We start from the raw sequence: 25160 nt of genomic DNA, 5'->3' as shown, positions 1-25160 counted from the left end.
GCAGAAATTTCTTTTTCCAAAACATTCAGGTCAGTGCCTTGTGCCAAAGAAGGTGCTCCACAAAGGACATCAGGGATGACAAATGTATGACTCACATGTTGACACTTCCCAATCCCAAGCCAAGGCAGACATCACCAATCAATTGCAGCACTATCTCCCGATGATTTCTAATGTGACTTTGAACTCTTTCTCAATGCAGCATCCTAAACGGCTGCGGTTCTGTGCTGGGCTTGGCTCAGTCGCGTCCGACTTTTTGTGACTCTATGGACTGCAGTCCACCAGGCTCCTCTGTCCATGGGATTCTTTAGGCAAGAATACTGGAGTGGGTTGCCATGCCCTTCTCCAGGGGATCTGCCCAACCCAGGGATTGACTCCAGGTTTCCTCACTGCAGGCAGATTCTTTACTGTCTTGAGCCGCCAGGGAAGCCCTAGTGTACATAAAACACTACGACTACTACTGAATCACTACTTATTAGCAGTAACTACTTTACTATTTATTAACAAGTAGTAGTCATAAAATCATTATTGTGATTATTACTAAATTTATTGTCATTATTCCTAGCGCTTCTTGAGTGCTTACTACGTACTTCTTGCTGTTGTTCAGTTGCTAAGCTGTGTCCGACTCTTTGTGAGCCCATGGACTGCAGCACGCCAGGCTTCCCTGTCCTTCACCATCTCCAGGACTTCCCTCAAACTCAAGTCCACTGAGTTGGTGATGCCATCCAATCATGTCATCCTCTGTCGTCCCCTTCTCTTCCTGCCTTCGATCTTTCTCAGCATCAGTACTAGCAGTTTGTAGGTACTAGTTTCCCTGAATACTCAAAGCACTCTCCCAAGTTAGGTACTGATATTATTCCCATTTTAAAGATGAAAAAAATTGAGACACAGGAGGCTTAGAAAATGTGCTCAGAATGGCAATTAAAAGAGTGATAGAGCTAGGATTTGAACCCAGGTAACCTGGTTCTGGACTGGTCTGGGTATATATGTGGTCCTAACAAGAGTGAGCATAAAGATCCCATCTGACAGTGGATCCCTGAGGCTCAGGAAGTGAGCCTGTAACTGAAGACCACAGAGCCCAGGGGAAGCGAGGCCAGGGTCTGCACACAGGCTGATCGGACCTCCACTCCTCACCCTGCCCTGGTTCTGCTCTCACCTACCTGAGCAGGAGCACATTGTCCATCGGAGCCTCTGGGCCTTCTTCCCAGGACTGATCTTCCCTGAACAATGACCTCCCCAATTCTCCAGGGCCTTCCCCAGCCTTCTTCTCAATAGAAGGTCTCAGCACGATGGCTGGAGTAGCCAAAGCTGGCAGCCCATTTGTCAAACCAGGCAACAGCCTCCTAGTGTGAGCCCCTGAGACTCAAATCCCACAGGATATGTCCCAAAGAACAGAGGAGGAGCATCAGACCCTTAGGGAAGCTCCTAGACTTATTTCCTAGGCTCAGGCCTGTCACTGGCCCTCGGGCCTGGGCCCAAGGTCAGGGCTCACCCTCTGAAGGTCTATTGGGGAGTCCTGGTTTTGGTTAAAAGCACTACTCCACAAAGCTACCCCAACCTGGATGGAGTCAGAAGTCAGATTGCCTCCTACCTCCCTGGTACAGGCCTCTCTCAGTCCCGGGCACATCAAGAGATAGCAACAAGAAATGACATTTTAAAATAAAAGCAATATTTTCCACTAATTGCATATTTACTGAATGCCAGATGTACCAAAGATAGTACAAGAATGCCTCATTTAATCCTCACAGCCCTCTCAAGAGGAGTCTACCATCATACCCATTTTACAGATGAGCAGCTAAGGCTCAGAGAGGGTAAGTGACTTGACCCAGGTCACACAGCCTGGTTATGGCAGAACTGGGACTTGACTTCAGGTGATCTGGCTCCAAAGTCAGTGTTCTGAAAAGGATGGAGAAGACTGTCCAGCGTGCTCAAGAGACTCAGCTCCTTTGCTAGCCACTTCCTTTGTCTGGACCTGAAGCACCTCATCTGTCGGATGGACACACTACCACCTGCCTAGACCTTGCTGCAGAGCAATGGACAGGCAGCAGGGCTGAAAGTAGACGGCCGTCTCACGCTCCAAACCCTTCCCCATTTGAGTAATGACGGAAGGGGCTCAGAGAAGGTTGGTGACCCGCCTGAGGCCACACGGCATGGCTGTCCTCCGTCAGTCCCCTACCCTGCTCTCCCAGCTCCTCCAGGGGTCTGATGAGAGGGGGCGTTTTCAGCAGGACTTCTGGCTCGTTCCCCACACTCTCCCTCCTGGCCATTCCCCTCCCCAGGCATCTGTGTACTTACAATGAGGCCGGGGACTCCTGGGGGCCCTGGCAGGCCCAGTTCTCCCTACAAAGAAAGACAGACCAAGGTGGTTACTTGCTCCGTCTCCCTCCAGGCCACGCCCTCACCCCCTCCATGTGGGCCCCTGGTAGACTCCTTCAGAGCTGACCATTCTTTGTTCCTGACTCTCCTGAGCCTGGTCTGGAGTTTGGATGAGAACTTCCTCCTTTGTCATCAGCTTTCCACCTCTGTAAGGTGGGGAGGTTGGGTTTCTAATCCAGCACCTTCCAGTGGCAGGTGTGAGAATGGGCAGAATCCTGACTGTGGCAATGGAGATGGGCAGGATGCCTGGCCCAGGAGACCTCATTTCACCCTCACCTTACAGATGGCAAAATTTAGGCCCAAGGTCAGGCAATTGTCCTCAGGTCACGAGCGAGGAAATAACAGGGGGTGAGGACACCAAGCCGAGACCCACCCGGCCAGCCTCCCTCCATTTCTTGAGGAGAACCCCCGAACCCCCCAGAAAAAACAGGCTCTCAGGTTCCACCTCCCAGGGCCTCTGAGAGGCTGGGAAGCTGTCGCCTGGGAGTCAGGAGATACGGCCATGTATGGGCAAGTTTGTTTTCCAAATCTCTATAAATGGACCTTCAATTGTTTACACCAGAAAAGACAGGTAGAGGGGATTGGATCAAATTCAAACCGCAAAAGTGGGAATAAAAATAGGAAGCTCTAGGAATGGTGTTTATGAACCACCAGCATCCTCCCGGGGGTTGTCTTCCTTCATCTGCGCAGTCAGATGGCACATCATTACTGCAGCCACTGAGAAGGGGAAGAGGAGGTGAGGAGGAGCCTTGGCTTTAAAACGAAGGGTCTGAGACTCGGGAAAGGGAAGGGACGTGTTCAAGGCCACTTGACTATGCGGCAGAGCCGGGACCAGTCATCAGGTCCTCTTCCTACTCCTCCGGACCATGAGTACAGAGTCATCCCCTCCCCAAGGACACTTCCAGGATGACATCACCTGTTATATGAACAGTGGCTAATCCGGTGACTGGTACACTGAAGGAAAGACTCTGGTTTCCCACTGCTGACCCCTTGCCGGTGCTCTTTCCTCCACCTGGAATGCCCCCCCACCTCTCTCCTCATCCCAATTCCAATGCCGTCTTCCCCAGGAGTCTCCTCTGCTTCATTCTCCCGCCTCCATAGCACCTGTGACCTCTCCGATCCCACGTGTCTCACTTCACCCCATGCAATGGACTAGGGAGACGGCCATGAGCTCCTCCAGGGCAGGAACAGGCCCCATCATCACCCACTCTTCCCAACCCCTCCGTCCAGTGAAAACCCGGCACCTCCCTGCCCTCTCACTGCATTCCCACAACACCTCTCAGAAACTGGCGTCAGATCCCCATCATTTACAGATGAGGAAACTGAGATCCAGACAGGGCAACTGATTTGTCCAAGCTTCCACGCCTGGCAAGGGGTGCAGAAGGATCCGGACCCAGACCCATCTGGCTCTGAGGCCAGGGCTGCAGGTCTCCGGGGAGGCCGGGAGTCAGCCCCAAGCTGGGTGAGGCTCCAGGAGCATTTGTGGAATTTAAAACAAGCACATGTCTGGTGCTGACTATGGATCTGGCAGCCGCCTCTGCCGAGGGCACGGCTAGGCACAGCCGTGCGGGCGGGAAGCCCCAGGACAGATGGGGCACACGGCAGATGTGCCAAAGAGCCCTGGACATGATCTGCACTTCCAGGCAGAGCATGCTTTCCCACCACTGGAGCTGGAGTCTGGGACGGCAAGGGAGAGGCGGGCTCAGCTCCCCAGGGCAGGCTGACCTGGCTCCCTGATGGCCCTCGATTATTTACAAACTCTATAAACATGCCTATGCTGGAGATTTTCTTTAGAACTCAGCTCTTGCCTCCATACAGGGCCTGCAAACCATCTGCTCCCCCAGGCCGCTGCCGTCCCATAAACATTTCTCAGACTTTATAACATGGTAGTGGCCCTGGATTCCCCAGCAGGAAGTGACCCATGAACCTTCCTGACTCCTTGAGGATGGGACAAAGCCTAGGGCTTTGGGACCTGGGGCTCAGTGGGCCGGAGGACTCTCCTGGAGTGGGGTGGGGTGGCTCAAAGGCCATCCATAGTAGACAGAAGCCAGGAATTCAGGAAAATCATGCAGTCCACCCAGGAGCACCCAGCTCGTGGGTGACCCGGCTGGGTGACCTAAAAGCTTAGGGTCCTAAAACCTGCTGTGTGCTTGTTCTTAATCTCTTTCCTGTTCCCAAAAAAGATGTGAAATACTTACAGGGTTTCCATCCAGTCCTGGAGGGCCTCTTTCCCCAAAGTCTCCAGGAAACCCCTGAGGGTAGGAGAGAGAGCAAACATCTGCAGATTAGTGTGTATACCTGCGGGCGGCTTGGATCCAGACCCCGAGGGGACACAGGACACGTCCATGCAGTCTCACTCGCTGGTTCCAGGATCTGGGCAGGCTCTGGAGTCCTGAGTCACCTTGAGCCCTCAACAAACATCCTTCCCCTGTTGGCCCCCACTAAAGAACTTCCCAAGGACTGGCTACTGTACAGAAGCCCATGGCCAGGGAGCCTCTTTTCATGTTTCCTGAGTGTCAGAAAAGAGCACCCAGCTCCCTGGCACGTAAAGGCCAGACCCCAAGCTGAGACTTCCCTGGTGGCTCAGCCAGTAAAGAATCCACCTACAGTGCAGGAGACCCGAGTTTGTTCTCTGGATCAGGAAGATCCCCTGGAGAAGGAAAAGGCCAGCCACTCTAGTACTCTTGCCTGGAAATTCCATGGACAGAGGAGCCTGGTGGGCTACAGACCATGCAGTCGTGTATGACTTAGCAACTGAACTATCACCAGGCTGAGACCCAGTCCGGATGGAGTGGGGGATCAGGTAGGTCTAGGCCTGCACCAGTCACTGACTTGCTGAGAGTTTTGAGTCATGCCTTCCCCCTGAGTGAGCCTCAGTTTCCCCACTGGTCCAAGCAGGAGAGGCTTCTGCAGCATTTCCCAGTCCAGCCTTCTGCGATTTCTGTGATATGCTCTTTAAAGGTTACCCTCTGGAGTCATGACCCTCATTTTACAGATGAAGAAAGTGAGGCTCTGAAAGGGCAGGTGTCAAGGTCACAGAGTCACACGGATAGGGAATACGGGCAGCACAACCACAGGTGAGTTTCGGCAGCCAAGAGGAATAGGCGGCCGGGCGCGGGCAGGTCTGGCCCTCTCGCCCCCGCCCTGACCCCTTCCCCATGCTCTCTGGGGAGACAGGCAGCTGGAAAAACATCAGCTGTGGAGAAGCTTCTCGGAGCCGAGGAGGGGGGCACAACTCCATTCTACTTCAAAAGGAAGAGAAAGTCCCTGAGCTTGGAACTCAGGGAAACCTGTTCTCCTCTCCTTGAATTCAAATCACTGTTTTTCCAGGGAAATTTAATAAAAAAAAAAAAAACAAAGCACATGTTTCTCTGACCAAGAGGAGGCCTGAGCTGTTCAAACAGTCAAGATTCTTCACGGAGGATAATTTATTTCTGGTTTCTGAAGCCACCGGGGGAATCCAGAAAGTAGATTAAACTAAAAAGACCAAAGATAAAAACAAAACCCAAGCCAATTACAAAGTCTATACTGGCTGAGCAAAGAGACCTTGAAGTGTGTGTGCATCTAGGCGTTTGTCTCGCCCTGCCCAGAATACTATTCCCCTCAAATCCCTCCTCTGCCAGGAAACCCTAGTGGACCAGAAGGGAAGGCGTTGATATGGACCCTGTAGGAGGTGTGGCTTCCTTCTGACACCCAAAGGAGGATACGAGGACACATTAAAGAGATCTGGGCCAAGCCAGTGACTCTGCATGCAAAACTTTACGTGCCTTTGACATTCGCCCATGAGGGGAATTGGTCCCATTTAACAGAAGGAGAAATTGAGGCTCAGAGAGAGAAATGTCACCTCACCAAAGACAAAAACAAAGTCTGTGGCAGAGCTGAGCCCAGGTCCCACCTCTCTGAACTCTGCCATGTTTGCATGATCTGAGTATGAGCGCATCCTGGCACACAGAAGCTGCTCGAATGTGTGCCTGACTGATTTTAGAGAGTGGTAAAGGTAGGCGCGCGCGTGCGTGCGTGTTTGTGCGTGTGTGTGTGTGCGTGTGTGTGTGTGCATCTGTGTGTGTGTGTGTGTGTGTGCGCGTGCGCACATGAGCATGTCCCTCCAGATCAAGTTTTCATGGGGTTACATCTGACCCCATCTAAGATGCCTCTTCCCACATCCTTAGGGTCGCCCCTGGCAAATTCCAATCCAGCCCCGTTTGGGCATCTTATAAGGTAGAGAGTCCTCTCATGTCGTGGGGCAAGAGATATCAGCTGGGCGAGTAGTGGGCAGGGGAGGCTTCTGAAGGCATGTGAGCCACCCCCTCTGACCTTGGAGCACGCGGCTGGGGGCTTGGCGAGACAGAAGGACAATCCCTCAGGCGACAGGGTGGGATGCTGTCTAGCCGGACACCTGGCTGACTTCACGAGGCAGGGTTTGGGGAGTCCATGCTGTGCTCTCCAGATCCAGGGTCTGGAGACAGCCTGCATTCTGACCTGGGCTCACCCCCAGGTGGGCTGTGTGACTGCAGACAGACCCTCACCTGACCCACTGTCCTCTCAGGCTGGGGTGTGCTCTCTGAGAACCCTGCGGCTTGGCCCATCCCTTAGACAAAGCCCGGAAGGGAGGAGCAGGAATGCCCCTGGACCCCGCCACCAGCCCCATCACCTCAAGACAAGACAGCATGACTGTACTCCCTGGGCATCCATCCTGGCTGAGATGTCCAACGTGTTCACACGCAGAAGCCAACAGACAGGTTCAAACCCATGGGTCTGCAGTCAGGGCCACGCTGAGCTGGCCCAGGGACTCCTCTCAGACCCAGCTGCCAGGCCAGCTTCCCCCGTGAGGCTTTAGAACCAAAGCAACCGGATGCCAGCCCTCCACCACCAGCGGGCCTCTCCAAGCCTCAGTTTTCTCTGCTGTGCAATCGGGGTCCTGAGAGTTTGAGCCAAGATGCTGCATGGAGGGCAAGTCCCTGCCGGCACGTGGAGGCAGCAGCGATGCCAGGGCACCTCTCTGAGGCTTAAGCCAAGACGAGACCATCAGAATCAATGGTCGAAAACCCAATGAGAGACACTTACGTGGACAAAATGCAGCCTGAGGAGAGCCAGTGGCTGATGATGGTGGGGTGACAGCAACGACAGAAACAGCCCCACGACAGAGGGCCTATTATTGGCCCCATTTTCGAGATGGGGAAACTGAGGTCCAAGGATATTAGGGAACTTGTCTGAAGTCACACAGCTATGGAATAGCAGAACTGGGATGTGAACTCAGGCAGTCTGACTCCAGAGACCATTCTCTTGGCTGTGAATGAACAGTGAGTACACAGAATGGGCTAGAGCAAGCCTGTGGCCTCTCAAGGGCGCATGAGAGCCCTAGGCTAATGCGTAAGAGGGAATGGCATTGCTGAGGCTCAGGACTGATTCTGGTTTATCCATTGTGCTCAGCGTCCTCAATACCCAGCCTCGTATCCACCTTTTCTCCCTCTCTTCAGAGCCAAGCAGATGACCTAGAAATCTAGGGTAATTAAGAACACAATAATCCAAAAAAGGGCTTCCCTGGTGGCTCAGATGGTAAAGAATCTGCCTGCAATGTGGGAGACCTGGGTTTGACCCCTGGGTTGGGAAGATGCCCTGGAGGAGGGCATGGCAACCCACTCCAGGATTCTTGCCTGGAGAATCCATGGACAGAGGAGCCTGGCCTACAGACCATGGGGTCACAAAGAATCGGACACAACTGAGTGACTAGGCACAGCACAATCAGAAAAAAGACAGGGCTTTAAAAGAGCTGGAATTGGCATCCAGATCTGCGACTGGAATAATCATGGATGGTCTAAGATGGAAAGACCCTAGCTGTTCTTGGCATTCAGCACCTCATTCGTCAGTGGGGAAACTGAGGCCCAGAACTTGCCCAAGGCCCCCTCACCTCGCTAGCTTGCCGCTCCCCTCCACCACTGAGCAACACATCCCAGTTCCGACACTCGCCCAGGGCCCTGACGCTTGATTCAAGGGATCCCAGAGAGGTGGTGGTGGAGCTGGACGGGCACCACCGCTTCCACCCTGCCTGCTTCTCCCTGTCTGGCCGCGCCCGCCCGTGCACAGCGTACACTAACAGCCCGGCCGATGGCGGGAGCTCCGCAGGCCCGCGCTCCCGGCTACAGCAAGCTGGCCCGAGGCCCAAGGAATGAGCTCGGCGCCCTGCCGGGCCCCAGCCACGTGGTTTCTCCACTTCCCCAGGTCAGGCCCCCCTGGGGAACTGAATGCCTCGTACTTTGAGCAGAACAAGGCCCAGGAGGAGACAGAACCAGGATCCAGGGCGAGACTCCACATTCTCTCTTGGCTACAGCAATTCAGAGGAACAGACGCCCAAACAGGGACGGTTCTCATAACCACATCTGTGGCCGGATGCCAGGGGCTGAGGAGGCCTCTGAGGGCCATCTTCTCCGCCCCCTCCCTCCAGCCAGTGTCTACACCGACGGCCTGCTCCAGAAGCTGAGATGTCAGGGCAGGGATGCCTGCAGTATTGAAGACACAGCTCTCTGGCCGGCGAGATGGTCAGTCCTGCCCCACCCACCTGACAACTCACCTGCCCAGCTTCCCCTGTGCTAAGAAAGAAGTAAGATGTTTGCAATCCAGCCTCTGGTAACATTAGGCCTTAGCTTCTGATAAACTCTAAAACTCCATCACACGCTGGTTAGGTGCTAACAGTGGAATTCATAATAACCTCGAGGAAAAGCCTGCAGAAGAAACTTGGAGCCCTCTTTACAGGGTTTACAGTCTCTAAAGTTGAGAAGCTCCTGCATAGGTTTGATCTGTATCCTTCCTAATACATTGACAACAGCCTGTATTCTTTTCCAGGAGATGCGTGCCCTCCGAGTGCTCCAACAGGGAAAGACTCCTGAAGATCCCTGCAGCCTTTTCTCACGCTGAGCATGTCTTCACCCTACCTTCTGATATCCAGCTGGGAGGGAATCTCCCCACAAGGAGTCACCGCGGGGAGGAAGGAGGAGAGAGGAAGGGAGAGTGCTCAGCAGAATCCCAGGGTTGCCAACAGCCCTGGGGACAGTTTCAGTTCCAGTTTTGAACCCTAGGAATCACACCCCCAACTCACAGCGTCACCAGCGCTTAGAACTTTCATCTGTTTTGTCCTCAGTTTCTCCATTTGGAAAGCACTTTGCTCCCTGCTGCCCTCAGGCTGAGAAAGAGCTTGAAGCCAAAACTGAACTATGTGAGAAGCCCTGTCCTGCCCCAGACAGGCATGTGGCCTTGGACGAGTCCCAAGTGTCCCTAAGCCACACACGGAGGGAACCGGAGCCAAGGTTGGACCTTTCCAGCTCTAAGCTTTAGAGTCTGCCCGCCTGACTCGCTACACAAGACCAGTCCTGGCAGGTCTGGCCAGAAGCCACGAGAGAAGCTGTGAGCAGGGGCTGGCCTTGCCAGGCATTCCAGCGGGCTTGACAGTGAGGCCACAGAGCGCAGGACAAGAGGATGCACTGTGGCATCTTCCTAGGCCCCATGAGATTCTGCAAGGCACGGCTCTGCCCCCAGCCGTGTCACTGCGTCGTGCCCCTAACAGGCCAGCAGAAACCTCTTCAACTCCAGCCAAGCTTGTAACATCTTATATTTGGACCCCTCCTCGGGAAACCACAGCACATTTCTCTTTCTAGCAGGCGATGTGAGATGAGAGCTGTGGAGCAAGCTTTCCTTTGGAGGCTGAAGGGGGAGCACAGAGAAGAGAGGGATGACATGGAGAGCACTCTGCCTGAGCAGGCAAGGGTCCTGGGTTCAAGTCCGGATTCTGCCACCAATGTGCTGTGTGACCTCGGGTGAGTTTACTGGCCTCTCTGAGCTACGTCTGCTTATGCGTCTGACCGAGAGGTGGGGCCAGGTCATCACTAGGGTTCCTGCAGCTCTGATGTGCTCTGACCCCCGCTGTGTTTCACAGCTCCCATCCGCAGAAGACTCCCACACAGCCTCCTGATGCTGAGCAGGCCGTATGCATGGGCCTGAGGTTTTGCTTGCTGGAGAGAAACGGACCACAGCAAAATCATCGCCAGCCCTGCCAGAAATGAGGCCAGCTGCGATCTGGCATGAAGGGATTCAGCTCATTCTCCTGACATTTCCTCTTGGTAATAAGTGCCTAGAAATCGTCTGGCCCCAAGCTTTGGACCAGAGGAAAACCCATTCACAGAAGGAGCCCCCAGCTCCCATCAGGCATATCAGGGGCTTAGGAGCACGTAACCGGGGGATGGCCCTAAAGACCAGGCGAGGAGTGTGCGGGCCAAGGGCGCAGCAGACTGGGAGGCCAGGCAAAGGCACACACAAAGCCCAAAGGACTCAGGGATATAAAGTCTATTCCATACACATTAAATCATTCTGAGGCAGACCCTGCCCACGTGCTGGCCAAGATGATTGGACCAGAGTCAAGCAGACTTTCACGGCCCTCTGGGGTATTGTATGGCCGTAGGGCTCCTTGGCGGAATGGGGGTGGTTCCTCGCACCCACGCCTGACACCCCAGTGCCAGGGAACACCCATTATAGAGGGCAGGGTGGAATCTTAGGGAGTTAAAGGCACAAAGACGTGGAGTGAAGGGACAGAAATGAGCTGTCTGTTACAGGGGTTGAAGCGTGGCAAGGCCTCAGAGGGTCTCTGGGTACATGGCTTTGAAGCCACGGTTTCCTTGCCTGGAAAATAGATAATCAATTTAACTCAGCGAATCAGTATGAGAACCACATGTAGTGGTTCAAATGCCACGCAGGTAGCAGGGTCCGGGAAGTTGTGCTTGATCACTCAGTCATGTCTGACTCTTTGTGACCCCATAGACTGTAGCCCACCAGACTCCTCTGTCCATGGAATTTTCCAGGCAAGAATACTGGAGTGAGTGGCCATTTCCAACTCCAGGGGCTCTCCTGACCCAGGGATTGAACCCATGTCTCCTGTGTCTCCTGCCTTGGCAGGTGATTTCCAGGGCTGCACTGAGACATTCTACCTGAGCCAACTGCTCCCACTCTGTGACTGAAACTTTGGGAAAACAGACCCAGAGAGGTAAGGCCATTGGCTTAAATTCACCCAGCCCAGAGGAATCCTCAGTCAGCCACAAAACTACAAATAGAAACAATGACTGCTACTATCTACTGAGTTTTTATTCTGTGACAAGCACAATGACCCCATGAGCTAGAAGCTATTACCCCCATTTTTCAGATGAGAAAACTGCAATTCAGACCCAGTAGTACCCAGGGCCTCTGCACCTGCTCTCTCCCTCAACCTGCAATGCTCTTCCCCACAGCAGCCACAAAATTAAAAGATGCTCGCTCCATGGAAGAAAAGCTATGACAAAGCTAGACAGCATATTAAAAAGCAGGGACATCACTTTGCTGACAAAGGTCCATATAGTCAAAGCTATGGCTTTTCCAGTAGTCATGTATGTATGTGAGGTTGAACCATAAAGAAGGCTGAGCACCGAAGAATTGATGCTTTCAAACTGTGGTGCTAAAAAAGACTCTTGAGAGTCCCTTGCACTGCAAGGAGATCAAACCAGTCAATCCTAAAGGAAAATCAACCCTGAATATTCACTGGAAGGACTGATGCTGAAGCTGAAACTCCAATACTTGGCTACCTGATGTGAAGAGCCAACTCATTGGAAAAGACCCTGATGCTGGGAAAGATTGAGAGCAGAAGGAGAAGGGGACGACACAGGATGAGATGGTTTGATGGAAACACCGACTCAATGGACATGGGTTTGAGTAAACTCAGGGAGATGGTGATGGACAGGGAAGCCTGACGTGCTGCAGTCCATGGGGTCGCAAAGAGTCAGACACGACTGAGTGACTGAACAACAATTAGCCCTCAGGCACAAAGGAACTGTCAGCTGCAGACTGTTCTAGGTCTGAGGGTGAGGTACCCCTTCTGTTAATTCCATAAGGTCAGGGCCTGGATATTGCTTTCCTCTGAACCCCCGGACTTGGCTCCCAGAGGGCCCAGATCCCTATACTACAAGAGGTAAGGCGTCATGATCACGCATGTCAACCCCAGAATCACAGTCAACCCCCTTTCTGGCCACCCTTGAGTATTCCTGGTTCCCTCGCAGCTGCCTCTCACCTTCTAACCTCCCCCACTATCCCTTCTCCATCAACCACAAACAAAGGGAGGCCCAGACCCAGAGCTGAAGATGGTTCCAAGCCCAGAAGTTAACCTGCGGGGCAGCAGCAGAGAACCTTAAGCCACCAGCAGGGGCCAGGCCTGAAAGAAAGATGCTTCAGTTACAATCCTGGGTCTCCTTCGACCTAACGAGACCCTGGACGTATCACCCCGCCTCTCAGAGCCTCAGTTTCCCCTTGTGAAAAATGAGATCGTTGGAATGAATGACTTTCCCCCAAGCGAAGATTCTAGGACTCCACTTCCACAGCATTATTGCCAACTAGTGAACTTGAGCCAGCACTGATGTCAGAGGCCCTGGACAAGAACCGAGTTAGTGTCCTGGCTCTATTGTCAAACTGTGGGCAAGTTACTTGAGCTCTCTGGGCCTTGGCTTTTTCTTCCTGTCCCACAGATGCTCAAACAAAGGGAGAAATCATTTCCATCTACAATGGACAATCAGGGTCAGAGCTGGTGAACTGGGGTTCCTGCTGAGCCCTTCTCGTGGTCACGTCTCCGGTGGGCCTGCCCAACACCCCAGGGCCCTCTGGCCTTGTGTGCGCGGGGGTAAAACAGGTAACACCAGAACAATACAGAGACTGAGGGTTCTCAGACAGAGAAGCACAGACACCCGGTCTAGACAAGGTCCCCCAGCATGGCACTCGTGACCCAGACAACAGAAGCCCCCTGACACAGAACCGCCTTGCAGGACAATTGCTGGACGCACTGACAAGCTCCATCCCAGAAGGGCCCAGGGTCCTCAGGAGCCCCCAGCCCCAAGCCATGCAGCAGCCACTGAAGTGTTTCGGCAGCAGGACACGAGGCCCAGACAGCCCCCCAGGCCTGCCCACACACTCAAAGCAGAAGAGCAGACAGAAGCAAAGAACGCCCAGGCCATGGGTGGACGGGGCCACATGGCCAGTGGGAGGTCAGGTTCACCCATAGAATCTGCGTAATAGACACGGAAAATCTTTACCGGCCTACCCATCTTGCCCCTCTTGCCAGGAACTCCAGGCAGGCCCTGTAGAAGGAAACAGGGAAGAGATCAGCAGAGGATTCCAGCAGGAGACTTACAGCGTTGCTCCAAACCCGCCTCTCTTCCACCCATAAGAGAAAGTCACAGTAGGCCTGGCGTCCAGTCCACAAACACAACAGGCGCCCGTGATGGGCACGTCGGACGGATGGTCCTTAAATGCAGGTCCTCAGAGTGAGGGCCTGCAAGGACCTGAGCTGGGGACATTCCCTAAGGAAAGCACCCAGGACTCTGGTATTCAGCAGATACTCAATACATGCTCCCACTGTTTCCCTGTGATTCTCTTTCCCCAGCTTATTGATGAGATTACAGCTGAGTCCCCAACTGTAGGCTCAGGTGGAGAGGGGACAGAGCCAGCCCAGAGGCAGGGGGGGCACACCACCTCTGTCCTGGGAACTCCAGCAGCCCGGACACACATACACAAATGAGCGCAGTGTGTTCAGGAAAGGGTCACATAACTCGTGCCTGGTGGAGCTGGTCATGGGCCACATTGATCGGAAATACAAAACAAGCCCACTTTTCATTTGCCGAAAGCCTTTCAGGAGCTCCTCATGCTCTCAGAACAGTCCCTCTCCCAATCTCAGTTCCTGGGGGCCGTACAGCTGTGTCCAGGGGCCCCCTCCAGCCCGTCTCCTATCCGCATTCCTGCCTTGCGCTCAGAGCTCTGTGCTGTCAAACTCTCCAGGTAAGCTTCTGTCCCTGACTTTGCACATGCTGTTCTCTGTGTCTGGAAAGTGTCTGCCTCGACTTCACCCCTTAGTGGACTGTTTAACTCCGGGGCACCTCCTCCAGGAGGGATTCTAGAACTTTTCCAGGCTGGCCCGTGGCAGAGGGTGGTGAGGTGGGTGAGAGATAAACAGAGAAGGCATACTTACTCGCTCGCCATCGGACCCTGGCAGGCCGAAGAGCCCCGGGAGTCCAATGTAGCCCTAGGCAGAGAGCAGAGAGGAGGTCAGAAGGGCTGGCTGGTGGGGCGTGGCTGGCCCGGCCCGGCCCGGCCCCCTCTAGCTGCACTCTGGCGCCTGGCTCCTCTTCCTCGCGGGCAGCGGCGGCGGCTCCAGTGGTTCCACGAAGACATAGGCCTTGAGGCAAGTGTATATGCCCATGGACTGCATGGTGCTGGCTTCCACGATGTAGTCCAAAGGCACATACCCTCACGCCAGGGAAGGGCGCGGGCGCTCGCAGGGGAAGGCCCGCCCCATGCCGGGGCTCCTGGACCTGCTGGAAGGAAGCTCTCTGCCGGGTTAGATGCTGGGGTGGCACCAAGCCCTACCCACCCTCCCGGGGAGGCTGGGGGTGGGCACTCGTGGCTCCCTCCTTCTAGGCCTCCAAGGCCGTGCACGTGGGGCTCGCATCACCCTGGACTGCCTGAGTGTGGCCGGCGGTGACAGCCGCTGCCACCCTGGCGTGCTGGCATCCTGCCAAGCATGTGTGCCGCTGCATGCAGCCCGCCCAAGGACCCTGTAGATGGCCCATCCTCCTCCTCGCTGAACAAAGAAGACCCCGGCTCTGGAGAGAAAGCAGCACAGCGAGACAGGGGTGGAGTCTGGATCGCCTGCCCTCCAGCCTCTATCCACTCCATGCCCTCCATCAGGCATGTCCTTCCCACCCCCACGACTGCAGAACCAACGCTTTCAAGCCCAGCTCGGAGGTGCTCTCCTCTGGCTAGCATCCCTGACGCTTCCAACCAGAAGCAACCTCCTGCCCTCTCCCCGGCCCCCTATTTATACCCCCTGCATTAGTGCTAAATTGCTTCAGTGTCGTGTCTGACTCTTTGCGACCCCGTGGACCGTAGCCCATCAGGCTTCTCTGTCCATGAGATTCTGCCATTTCATCCTCCAGGAAATCTTCCTGACCCAGGGATTGAACCTGCATCTCTTGTGACTCCTGCATTGCAGGTGGATTCTTAAGCACTGAGCCACCAAGGAAGCCCCTATTTGTACCCCACTTAATAGATTTACCGCTTTCTCTTCTGTATCTTCCTTATCTGTGTCCACGTTTCATGGCCTCATTAGTCCGGGAACTTCTCCAGGGCAGCGACCTAGCCCACGGTTCCTATCACTATCTGTACTCTCTAGATGTTTGTGAAATGACTTCACTGATTGAATGGCCATGAGTTTGAGCAAACTCAGGGAGATGGTGAAGGACAAGGAAGCCTGGCCTGCTACAGTCCATGGGGTCACAGAGTCAGACACGACTGGGTGACGGAACAACAACATAAGCTAACATTTACTGAGCACAAAGTATGTTTGTGCCACTTCTCCATGTTCTGCAGGCATTTCAGGCATCTACTGTGCCCTCTCCACACCCTTAGGAGGTAGGAATTATTAGTCAGCCTCCTATAGAGGTGAGATCATTTAGGCCCAGAGAGGCTAAGTGACTTGCCCAGAGTCACACTGCTGGAACGTAGCAGAATGTGGTATTTAAATTGAGGTCATCTGACTCCCAGGGCCTGGGCCGCTCTAACCATTTTGCTACTCTGCCTCCCATAAAAAAGCAACCAGTGCAGGTTCACAAGCATTCCTCCGTCCCTAGAAGAGGTCTGGGGGCCCCCTTCTCAGCATCATCTTCATCAATGATGTTTACTGATCCTTCCTAGCAGGGCTTATATCCCAGATTGGCAGTGATGAGCTCAGAGAGGTCCAGAGATGTGCCCAAGCTCCCACAGCTGGGTAATGGCAGGGTAGGTCTCCAAACCAGCTGCCCTGACCCCAAGTCTGTGCTCTGCCTACTTCATAAACATAAGGCCGCTGATAGCAGGATTGGGCAGGCAGCCTGAGTGGCCCTGGCTCACCGAGGCTGCTCAGGGCCCTGTGACCCTGAAAAGGGGTGTGCCAGGGTCAGACCAGCAATCCCCCCACGTGTGACCTCTAAATGCCACAGCTAGGCAAACGGCAAGCAGCCCCAGATGTTATTAGCCTGCCTTGCTCCTCCAGTGCCCCTGGTAGATCAGAGACCTGGGGCTGAACCAGGAAGCCCTTCTCCCTTGGTTCAGGAGGCCCCTCTGGGGCCAAAGCTCATGGGACCAGTTGGATAAAGGGAAGGAGGGGGAGACCCAGCTCCTAAGACAGGAGCCTCCTCAGCCTCTGTCTATCACTGCCCCACCCCCATCACCATCATCATCATCATCATCAATGACATCATCAACACGTCCCGGGGAACTTTCCCACCTCCCAGCCGCTCTCCTAACATCCGCCCGCCCGTCAGGTCCAGGGATTCGGGCTGAGACTGCAGCCATAAATAGCTTTGGCTCAGGCTTGAAGGACACGTCATACCTGACCTGACCTGGCCTGACCGAGGACTGTGTGACCCACTTGCTGAGCATTCTTTGAGAGGCAGGCAGCCCAGCCCTCCAAATACCTGGGTCCTCAATTCCAGCCCCACCTTAGGCAAGCTGTGGGAACTGGGGCCCCACCATGAGCCCAATTTCCTTGTATATAGAAGACAGGATTCCACCAGATTGCTTCTTTAGTCTTCTAAATTCCATTTTACCCCCATTCAATTCACCTAGAACCTTCTCCATTGCCCCACAACCCACCTGGGACCCCACTCAGCAGTATTTGCTTCCAAATTTCTAGCATCCCCCTAACCATGCCACGGGTAGGAATGGACATCCCTCCCACTGGAAAGATGGGCAAACAGCCTGCTGGCTACTCAGGGTTTGTTTCAGGGGCTGTGAAGGAGGAGCAGAGGAGATGCTCCATCAGCCTCCAGGCCTGGACAGCATTCACCCATTGGTCAGCACTGCCCTCCCTAAAGGGTGATACCCCAGCCCTCAGCTAGGTGCAAGAGTGAGGCCTCAGAGGATTCCAGGGACAAAGTGGCCCCAGCTTTGGTTCCAAACTGATTGGACTTGCTGGGAGACACAGCAAGCAAACGTGTGATTATAGCAGCTGGACTGCAGCTGAGCCCCCAGGAGACCTGTTGCTGCCCAGCCGCCTGGCCATGGGCACCAAGCTGGCCCCAGGGTTCCCCACCATGTAGCCATCCTGCTGCCCCTCTGCTCTCGGGAGCACTCAGCCGGAGGACCGAGGCCCCAGCTCCCCCAGGAGACACTGCAGGCTTTACAGCCCCGATGGCCCACCAGGCCCACTGGAGGGACAGGAAATGCCCACCCGGGGCCCCAGGCAGGTGGCAGTTGCCCAGTCGCACTTACCCGGCTGCCTTTGGGCCCAGGGTCTCCTGTGGGTCCAGGCAGTCCCTGAAACACAAAAGACAGAAGGGCAAGGACATATGGAGACGCTCTAGCTGCTGCCAACACCCAGGCCAAGTCCTGTCTCCTCTGGCTTCAGCTGTTCCTCTGTATGACACGAGTGGGGTTACACTCCTGGTCTTCAAACTGAGCCCCCAGCTACCCCAGGGCCCCCAGCAGGAGGCTGGGAAGAGCTTCTGGAGCCACGCCCCTGCACCCCAGGGCTACGCTTCCTTCTGCATCCTCCTGAGCATCCCTGCCCTGCTCCTCAGCACAGCCCCCTGAACAGCCCTTTCCTTCGGGGCCCCCCGGCAGGTGTAGCTCCTGGGCCCCCAGCCCACCGCCTCCCTCTGCCTGGGGGCACCCGTGGCCAGCTCCACACCGCCACGGCCACAGAGCTTCCAGAAGCCATATACTGCACCTGCCTGCCAGGGTAACCTTTGGCCCCTGGGCTACCCTCGGGTCCCGGCTGCCCCTGCAAAGGAACAAGAGAAGCATAAGGAAAGTGGAGACCCTGCCCAGCTCCGGGTCTGGGGGGCGGTGGGGGGCCGGGGTTTACAATGGACAAAGAGAAGGGCAGGAATGTGAGACGAAAGTGGAGGGGGGGAGGCCATCGGCCTGCTGGGCGCCCCCGCTAACCCACCCTCTCCCCCCAGCCCACCCTTTTGAGAAACCGGTCCGACCAGCTCGGAGGGACAAAACCCCCTGTCCTTGCAGCCCAGGAATAAAGTGCTGAGGGGGCCTGGCTGGGCTCTCCCACGCTGGCAGCGGCTGATGTTTGACTTGGGCCAGGGCAGCCAAAATTCCTGCAAACCCCGTGGCGGCGTGTATAATATCCCCTAACATCGCCCGGAACAGGCCAGCTATTCATGGCTCTAACCAGAGTCCAGCGGCTCATGCCAGCACTGGGCCGGCGTGGACTCCAGCCCTTTCAGGCAGATGTGGCTGGGGGAGAGGTGGGGTCGGGTGGGGGCCCTGGGTCGGGTGGGGGCCCCAGTGGGATGGGAGGCAGAGCCTCCTGGCTCTGGAGCTTACTCGTGGAACCAGGCAGGGTGGGGTGGAGGCCAAGGGCAGGCAGGGGGACTGGAGCAAGGGAGGACGAGGAGGGCGGGGCTGAGGCTGCAGCCCTCACCTGTTCTCCAGGGTGCCCCGTCGGTCCAGGATAACCCTTCTGTCCCTGCGGAGGGAAAGAAACCACTTGAGCCTAGGAAGACATGCCTGGGTCCAGGGATCACAGAGGCCCAGCCTTCCCGCCTGCCTTTGCAGCGCTACAGGCACTTTGGCAGGGACGCATGTCAGCACGCGTTTGAGAACCGCTCTCTGAGTGGAGATATGTACATCAGGCATCCTGACGGAGTTTCCTCTCCGTCATCAATGGTTCTTAGACCAGAAGACAGCAGGGACTGATCCCTCCTTGGGCAGGACTTGTGAGCTGAATTAGGATACAGCAACTGGGAGAGACTGACGCTGCTATCACCACCCTTCTTTCTAAACCCAGAGAGAAGGTAAGAACATCCGAAGCAGGGCTGGAGGGATGTCTGAGTGATGGGTGGATGGATGAGGACCTTAAAGTCTGCTGGGAATTTTCTGTTGGAACCTTCTCATTAATCCCCTATCAGAAAAGATCTCACACCTATTGACCGATTGTGTGACCCCCAAATAGCTACCCTCCTTCCCAGTGATTCCAGCCACTATTCCAGGGGGAAGGAGGCCACTAGATTAACTGAGAAAGACTCTGGTGACATTTCAGTACCAACCATGCGTCCTGTCCCCATGGTCTAATTCCCATGGTCCAAGGCCAGGTCTCCAGGTCAAGAGAATCAGAACGAGTGTGTGTCTTCAGGTGGCACTGGGGGCAGCCACTTGGACGATTTCATGAGTGTAAGGAGCTCTTTGCAGGGAAACCACAGACTGCAAACTTCCCTAAGCTTAGGGCTGTTATGAAACAAGATGGAGCAGGGGCTTCTGTCTCAGACAGTGTGGTGGAGACGGGGTGATCTCCATTAGACGCTCCCTCACAGGGAGCCCTGTGCTGGGTCCAGACCATCTCTGACTTCCTGTGCAACCCTGGAGGGGTTACTGCCCTTCTCTGGTTGTCAGATAAGCGAGTCAGAGCTCCGAGTACTCTTCGGTCCTGGTGTTCTGGAACTCGGGAGTTCTAGGACTCCCCCAGCGTGTTTGTCACTCATTCATGTCTGACTTGTTGCAACCCCATGGACTGTAGCCCACCAGGCTCCTCTGTCCATGGATTTCTCCAGACAAGAATACTGGAGTGGGTAGCCATTCCCTTCTCCAGGGGATTTTCCAGACCCAGGGATCGAACCCGGATCTCCTGCATTGCAGGTAGAAGCCCTAGGGCTCCCCCAGGCCGGTGATAAATGAGACTTTAGACTACATACACACACACACACACACATGATGTCTGTGAACCCCCTCTACCCACTGTTGTTTATATCATCTCCATCCTACAGAAAACCGAGTCTCGATGAATGGAAGTCACTTGTCCAGAATCCCACTACTAAGGAGCAGCAGTTCAAGCTCACCACTGGGTCCTTCTGACACCAGAGGCCACACGGAGAGCTTCGCAGCCCCCTCGGGCATATACAGTTCATGCACATCCACAAACACCCACAGGCACACACAATTGGCACCCATGCAGACCCCCAGAAAGCGGCACTCTTTAATTATAAACAGCATCGCTCTGATCCAAGAAGTTTGGGGAGTTTACGAGCATTCCTTCTGCACCTACTCACGCCTCGAGACTGCTCAGCGTTGTGATTGCATCTCAGAACTGGGGCCCATGAGGTTGATGCAACATGGCTGGCTGAGATTCCTCCAGCATGCCATTCTTCCCCAATGGGCAAACTGAGGCAGAGGCCACAGCCAGCAGCCAGCATGCAGAGTGGTTAAGACCTCTTGTTTCAGATTAATCTGGATCCCTATCCTGCTTCTCTACTGGCTGGAGGACCTGGGACCACCTCTCTGAGTCCTGGTTTCATCTTGCAAAATGGGGCTCTAAGGGGTTGGCGTTGCAGACTGCATGATATAATGGGTGAAGCACTTAGCACCACACTGAATTCAAGAGCCTCGTAAAGGCTAGCTGCTGTTAGTAGCATGATCTTTATATTACATTCATTCATTCAACAAACATTTGCTGTTCTTTCATGCTCCAGCTCCATTCTAGGCATTGGGTGAACAAGAAGACAAGATCCTTTACCTTAACAGAATTTACCGTCTGATTAAGTAGATATAAAAACAAATAAATATAAAACATAATGTCTCAAGGATTTGCTTACATGGGGGTAGAGTTTCAGTCTTGCAAGACGAAAGAGTTCTGGCGATCGATTGCATGACAATGTGAACATACCCAACACCACTGAACTGCACACACAAACAGGGTTCAGGTGGAAAATGTACGTGATGTGTTTCTTATCGTCACTGAAAATGAAATTCTAAAAAAGGGATCATGTGTGGCAATGAGTAGTGCTGTGGAGAAACGTGAGCAGGGGACAGAGCGGCCCACACTGGGCAGGGTGGTGACCGTGGGTAAGCAGGCAGCGGAGCTAGACACAGGGCTGGCTCTCTGGGGAAAGGCTTTCCAGGAAGAGGGAACAATAGGGGCAGAAGCCCTGAGGCGAGATCGCTCTTAAGAAAGAATGAGCCCCGTGGGACTGGAGCAGAATGAGTGAGGCTGAGGGGCAGAGTGACAAGATGGTCAGAGAGGAAGCAGGAAATCAGAGCATGCCAGGTGGAAAGATGGCAGGAAAGCACAGGAGGGTTGTGAGCAGGGATGTGTCATGGACAGGATGCATGACCATTATCCTTTCTCCACTTGAAGGCTGCAGATGAGGAAAAACAAGCAAAGCTTTTTCCCATGAAGAGCTGAGTGGAGCCCCGAGCTCTAAGCTGTGTGACTCAGCCCAGGTGACTGCCTTCTCTGAGCCTCTCTCTGCCATCCTCTGCGGCCTCAGTGCCATAATGCAGCCAGTGCGATAATGGAGCAAGAATCCCAAGAGAAGCGAGAGAGGGGTCCAGGGAGCCCTGAGCACCACATGCTCCTTTGGCTTCCTCTGCAGCCACAAAGAAGCTAGAAACCAATGCTTTGGCAGACTTGCCAGTGAAATCCCAGGAGGAGATTTCAAGTAAATCTCCTACTCAGGATGCAGTGAAAAGGAAGTGAATGACCATCGGGGACATGGACAGTGACTCACTCTATGCCTGGCCCCGCGCTAAGGCCCAGATACATCAGTTCATCAACAACCTGCTATCACCCCTGAGAGGCAGGAATTACCAGGTCCACCTGCCAGATAAGGAAACTGAGGCTCAGTGAGGTAGAGAGGCCACACAGCAGGCTGCGAAGTCCTATGTCCTAACTGTTGAGACCCCAGCCCACCTGGAAGAGTCACAGGGACACCGAGGGAAAGCCCCTCTTACAGACTCACCTCCCCAGGTCTGAGCTTGTGGATCACTGTAGCATCATAAACCCACTGTCTGAGTTGGAAGGGACCTAAGTCATCAGTTTCACAGCCTCCTTCATTGGATACAATAAGAAACCGAGGCTCAGAGAGGTAAAGGCACGCGCCGAAGGCTAGTTAGCAGGTTACGGCCAAGCCCAGACCATTCCCCATGACTCCAGGCCCACTGGGCTGGGCTTTGTCCAGAAGGCCACAGTTCCTAGGTCTTTTCCAAACCATGGGCCCCGAAGGGCCTTGAACACTGCCACGAACCCGTTTCTCTTAGTGGACTGGGAGCAGCTGAGATTGAACACAGCCAAGACATAGGGTTGGGGTGGGGATGGGGGTTCCTACGCTCCCTGGAAAGCACCTTAACGGTGTTTACCAAGCTGGGGCCAGTCAAATAGCTTCAAATGACAGGGCCCCAGGCCTTGGAAGAATCTAAACCATTACCTTCTCCAGGGCCCCAGCAATTACGGGGCGGGCACTGACCGCAAGGTGGACCCACGGGCAGTGATTTCCCCACGGGTGATGGCTACCTGATGGGGATGAGAGGAGAGCAGAGGCTTCAGGGGAGTTCCAGGGACCACAGAAATCTGCAAGGGGCCTCTGGCTGCTCGGCAGGCGGGTCTCCACAGGACCCGTGTTTATAATAGAACTCGGGCTATATTTTGGTTTGGGAGCCAGATTAATCATTGCTTACAATGCACAAGTAAAAACCAGACATCACCTCACTGTTACTGCAGACAGTCTCCCTGTCGGCTGGGATGCTATTTGGGCTTTGGGCAGGGAGGGGAGGGGGGTCCTGTCCCCGCCTGGGGGTCCTGAGAACCAGCCGAGACCTCTGAGCTGATCGCCTCTCGCACGCTGATCTCGAAGGCTCCACCTCAGCCTGCACCAGTAGAATAAAGCTCACCAGACCCGCTCAGCATCCGTGAGGCTTCCCGCTAAACTCCTCTACCACCCTGGCAGCCCCCAGGCCACACCAGGCGGCCGGCAGGACGGAGAGCCCCAGTCAACAGAAAGGGTCAGGAGGAAGAAACATCCGCCAAGAGGCAGAGTGAGTCACGATACCAGACCCGCCAAGTTCCTGCTCCTCTCTGGACCTCAGTTTCCCTAGCTGACCTCTCAAAGCACCCTGTTGGCCCCCAAACAACAGGATTCTGTAAGATTCTGCAATGTGATGCGTGACTTGTCCGAAAGCACAGTACAGTCACGCATCTGATGCTGAAGTCTGCTCAGTGGGCACCTGAGACAGGTCAGAGCAGGCAGGTAGAGTTTCTCTGCGAATCCGTCATTCATCTGGTTACTCCTTCATTCCAAGGTTTGCGGAACCCCACCAACGGGGCAGACTCTATCTTACCACTGAGAATGCACAGGTAAACGAAGCAAACTTGTTCTCTACCTTCTAGAACAGGATATTAAGCACATGCGAAGCGGAACAGAGCAGTACTGACTGCTGGGAGAGCTCAGACAGCCAAGCAGAGGAGGTGGTGGTGTAAGCTGAGGCTTGAAGGAGGAGCCAGGTATGCGAGCAGAGGGTCAGCGGAGCGCAGAAACGGAGCCGGAGGGGCTTCCCTGGTGTTCTGGTGGCTAAGCCTCTGTGCTCCCAAAGCAGGGGGCCCGGATTCAATCCTGGGTTGGGGAACTAGATCCCACATGCCACAACTGAAGATCCCACATGCCGCAACGATGCAACCAGTAGAGCCATTTAAAATAAATAATTTTTTTTAATAAATAAATTTTCTTTAAAAGAAAAAAAAACAAAACAGAGTGGGTATGGGCATCAGAAGATCAGAACAGCTCAGCCACAGGGGGAATCCAAGGAGGTCCTCAGTAGGAGCGCTGCATGGAACTGGGGGTGCTACATGGAACTAGGGGGGTTGCTTGGAACTGGAGGTGCTACATGGAACTGGGGGATGCTATGTCCAGATAGAACTGGCAGTTCTGCAGAAAGGCAGGAGATTGCCTTAAGGTTTGTCAATCACACAGCCCCCCCAAACATCCCCAAATAACCCCCTCTGCCTGCCCATTTTACTACAGATTCTCAGATAGTGGCCAACACAGAAGGCAGAGAGAGGGCTCATGGGCAGGGTGAGGGTGGCAGGAGGGAGCCAAGAGGAAGTTTCAACTTGGGTACCAACTTTATTCCATCAGTCATGTCTACCGGGAGCAATGTGTTAAGAAAGAGTCTGAGGCTGAATTAGGCTTGGCAAGAAAGAGCAACTAGTTATGTCTGCCATGGGAAGAGGAGGCAGGGAGGTGTGGGGTGAAAGAGCAGATGTCTGGGTCCAGCACTGTGCTGAGCCCCACATGAGGAAACACCGAAGAAGAGGCCTTCCTCTGTGAACTTGGTCTAGTCTGACAACTATGCCAAGAATATCAATGAGTTGCCCGCTAGCCAGAAAATGCAGAGTCCCAAAGAGGCTGAGAAAACGGGCTGGTGTGAGAAGGGAGATACGAATTCTGCCTGGAGGTGCTGGGCAGATGCTCCTGGAAAAGACGGCATGTGAGGGTAGAATCGAGAGACTGATACATGAAGATGAGGAGGGAGGGGAGAGCCTGCCAGGGGAGAGCCCAGCATAAGCAAACACAGGGAGGCAGGAAGCCCCAGGGCACGCAGGGTGGATGCTTCGAGGGTTTCTATACAGCAGAATTCTTTGGTCTTGGCACCACTGACGCCGAGGACTGGATCAGTCTTTGCTGTGGGTGGGGTGTGTGTGCCATGCGTGACAAGATCTGTAACAGCATCTCGGTGTCTACTCATTCAAAGCTAGAAGTGCCTGCTCCCAGGGGGTAATGACCAAAAATGCCTCCACTGTGAATTGTTCCCTGGAGGCAGTTGAGAAGCACTGCTCTATTAGGAGAGAAGGCAGGGGGATTAGACTAGGGACAGCATGGATTCTGCCCTTCCAAGGGGCAAACAGGGCTCTGGCAGCCTTCTGGGCTAGAGGAGGGCATGTGTGTGAGTCCCTAGTCCTGTCCGACTCT

The 25160-nt window shown here is 54.5% G+C and overlaps 1 protein-coding gene across 6 annotated transcripts in view; it reads right to left on the bottom strand.

Moving 5' to 3' along the window:
• COL27A1 (collagen type XXVII alpha 1 chain) overlaps positions 1-25160 on the bottom strand; it is a 147775-nt gene that overhangs the window by 82457 nt on the left and 40158 nt on the right. For all 6 annotated transcript variants that reach the window (XM_065946937.1, XM_065946938.1, XM_065946940.1 and 3 more), the window contains 7 exons: positions 18848-18892; positions 18137-18190; positions 17680-17724; positions 14399-14452; positions 13467-13511; positions 4572-4625; positions 2293-2337 (listed from right to left, as the gene is read on the bottom strand). In XM_065946937.1, coding sequence (XP_065803009.1) covers positions 2293-2337; positions 4572-4625; positions 13467-13511; positions 14399-14452; positions 17680-17724; positions 18137-18190; positions 18848-18892 — 342 coding nt within the window. The remainder of the gene's footprint in view (positions 1-2292; positions 2338-4571; positions 4626-13466; positions 13512-14398; positions 14453-17679; positions 17725-18136; positions 18191-18847; positions 18893-25160) is intronic.

The sequence above is a fragment of the Muntiacus reevesi genome, chromosome 10, assembly GCF_963930625.1.
Source record: "Muntiacus reevesi chromosome 10, mMunRee1.1, whole genome shotgun sequence".
Classification (NCBI taxonomy): domain Eukaryota; kingdom Metazoa; phylum Chordata; class Mammalia; order Artiodactyla; family Cervidae; genus Muntiacus; species Muntiacus reevesi.
Note: the sequence above shows the minus strand (reverse complement) of the source record. Positions and strands in the feature narration are given on the sequence as shown.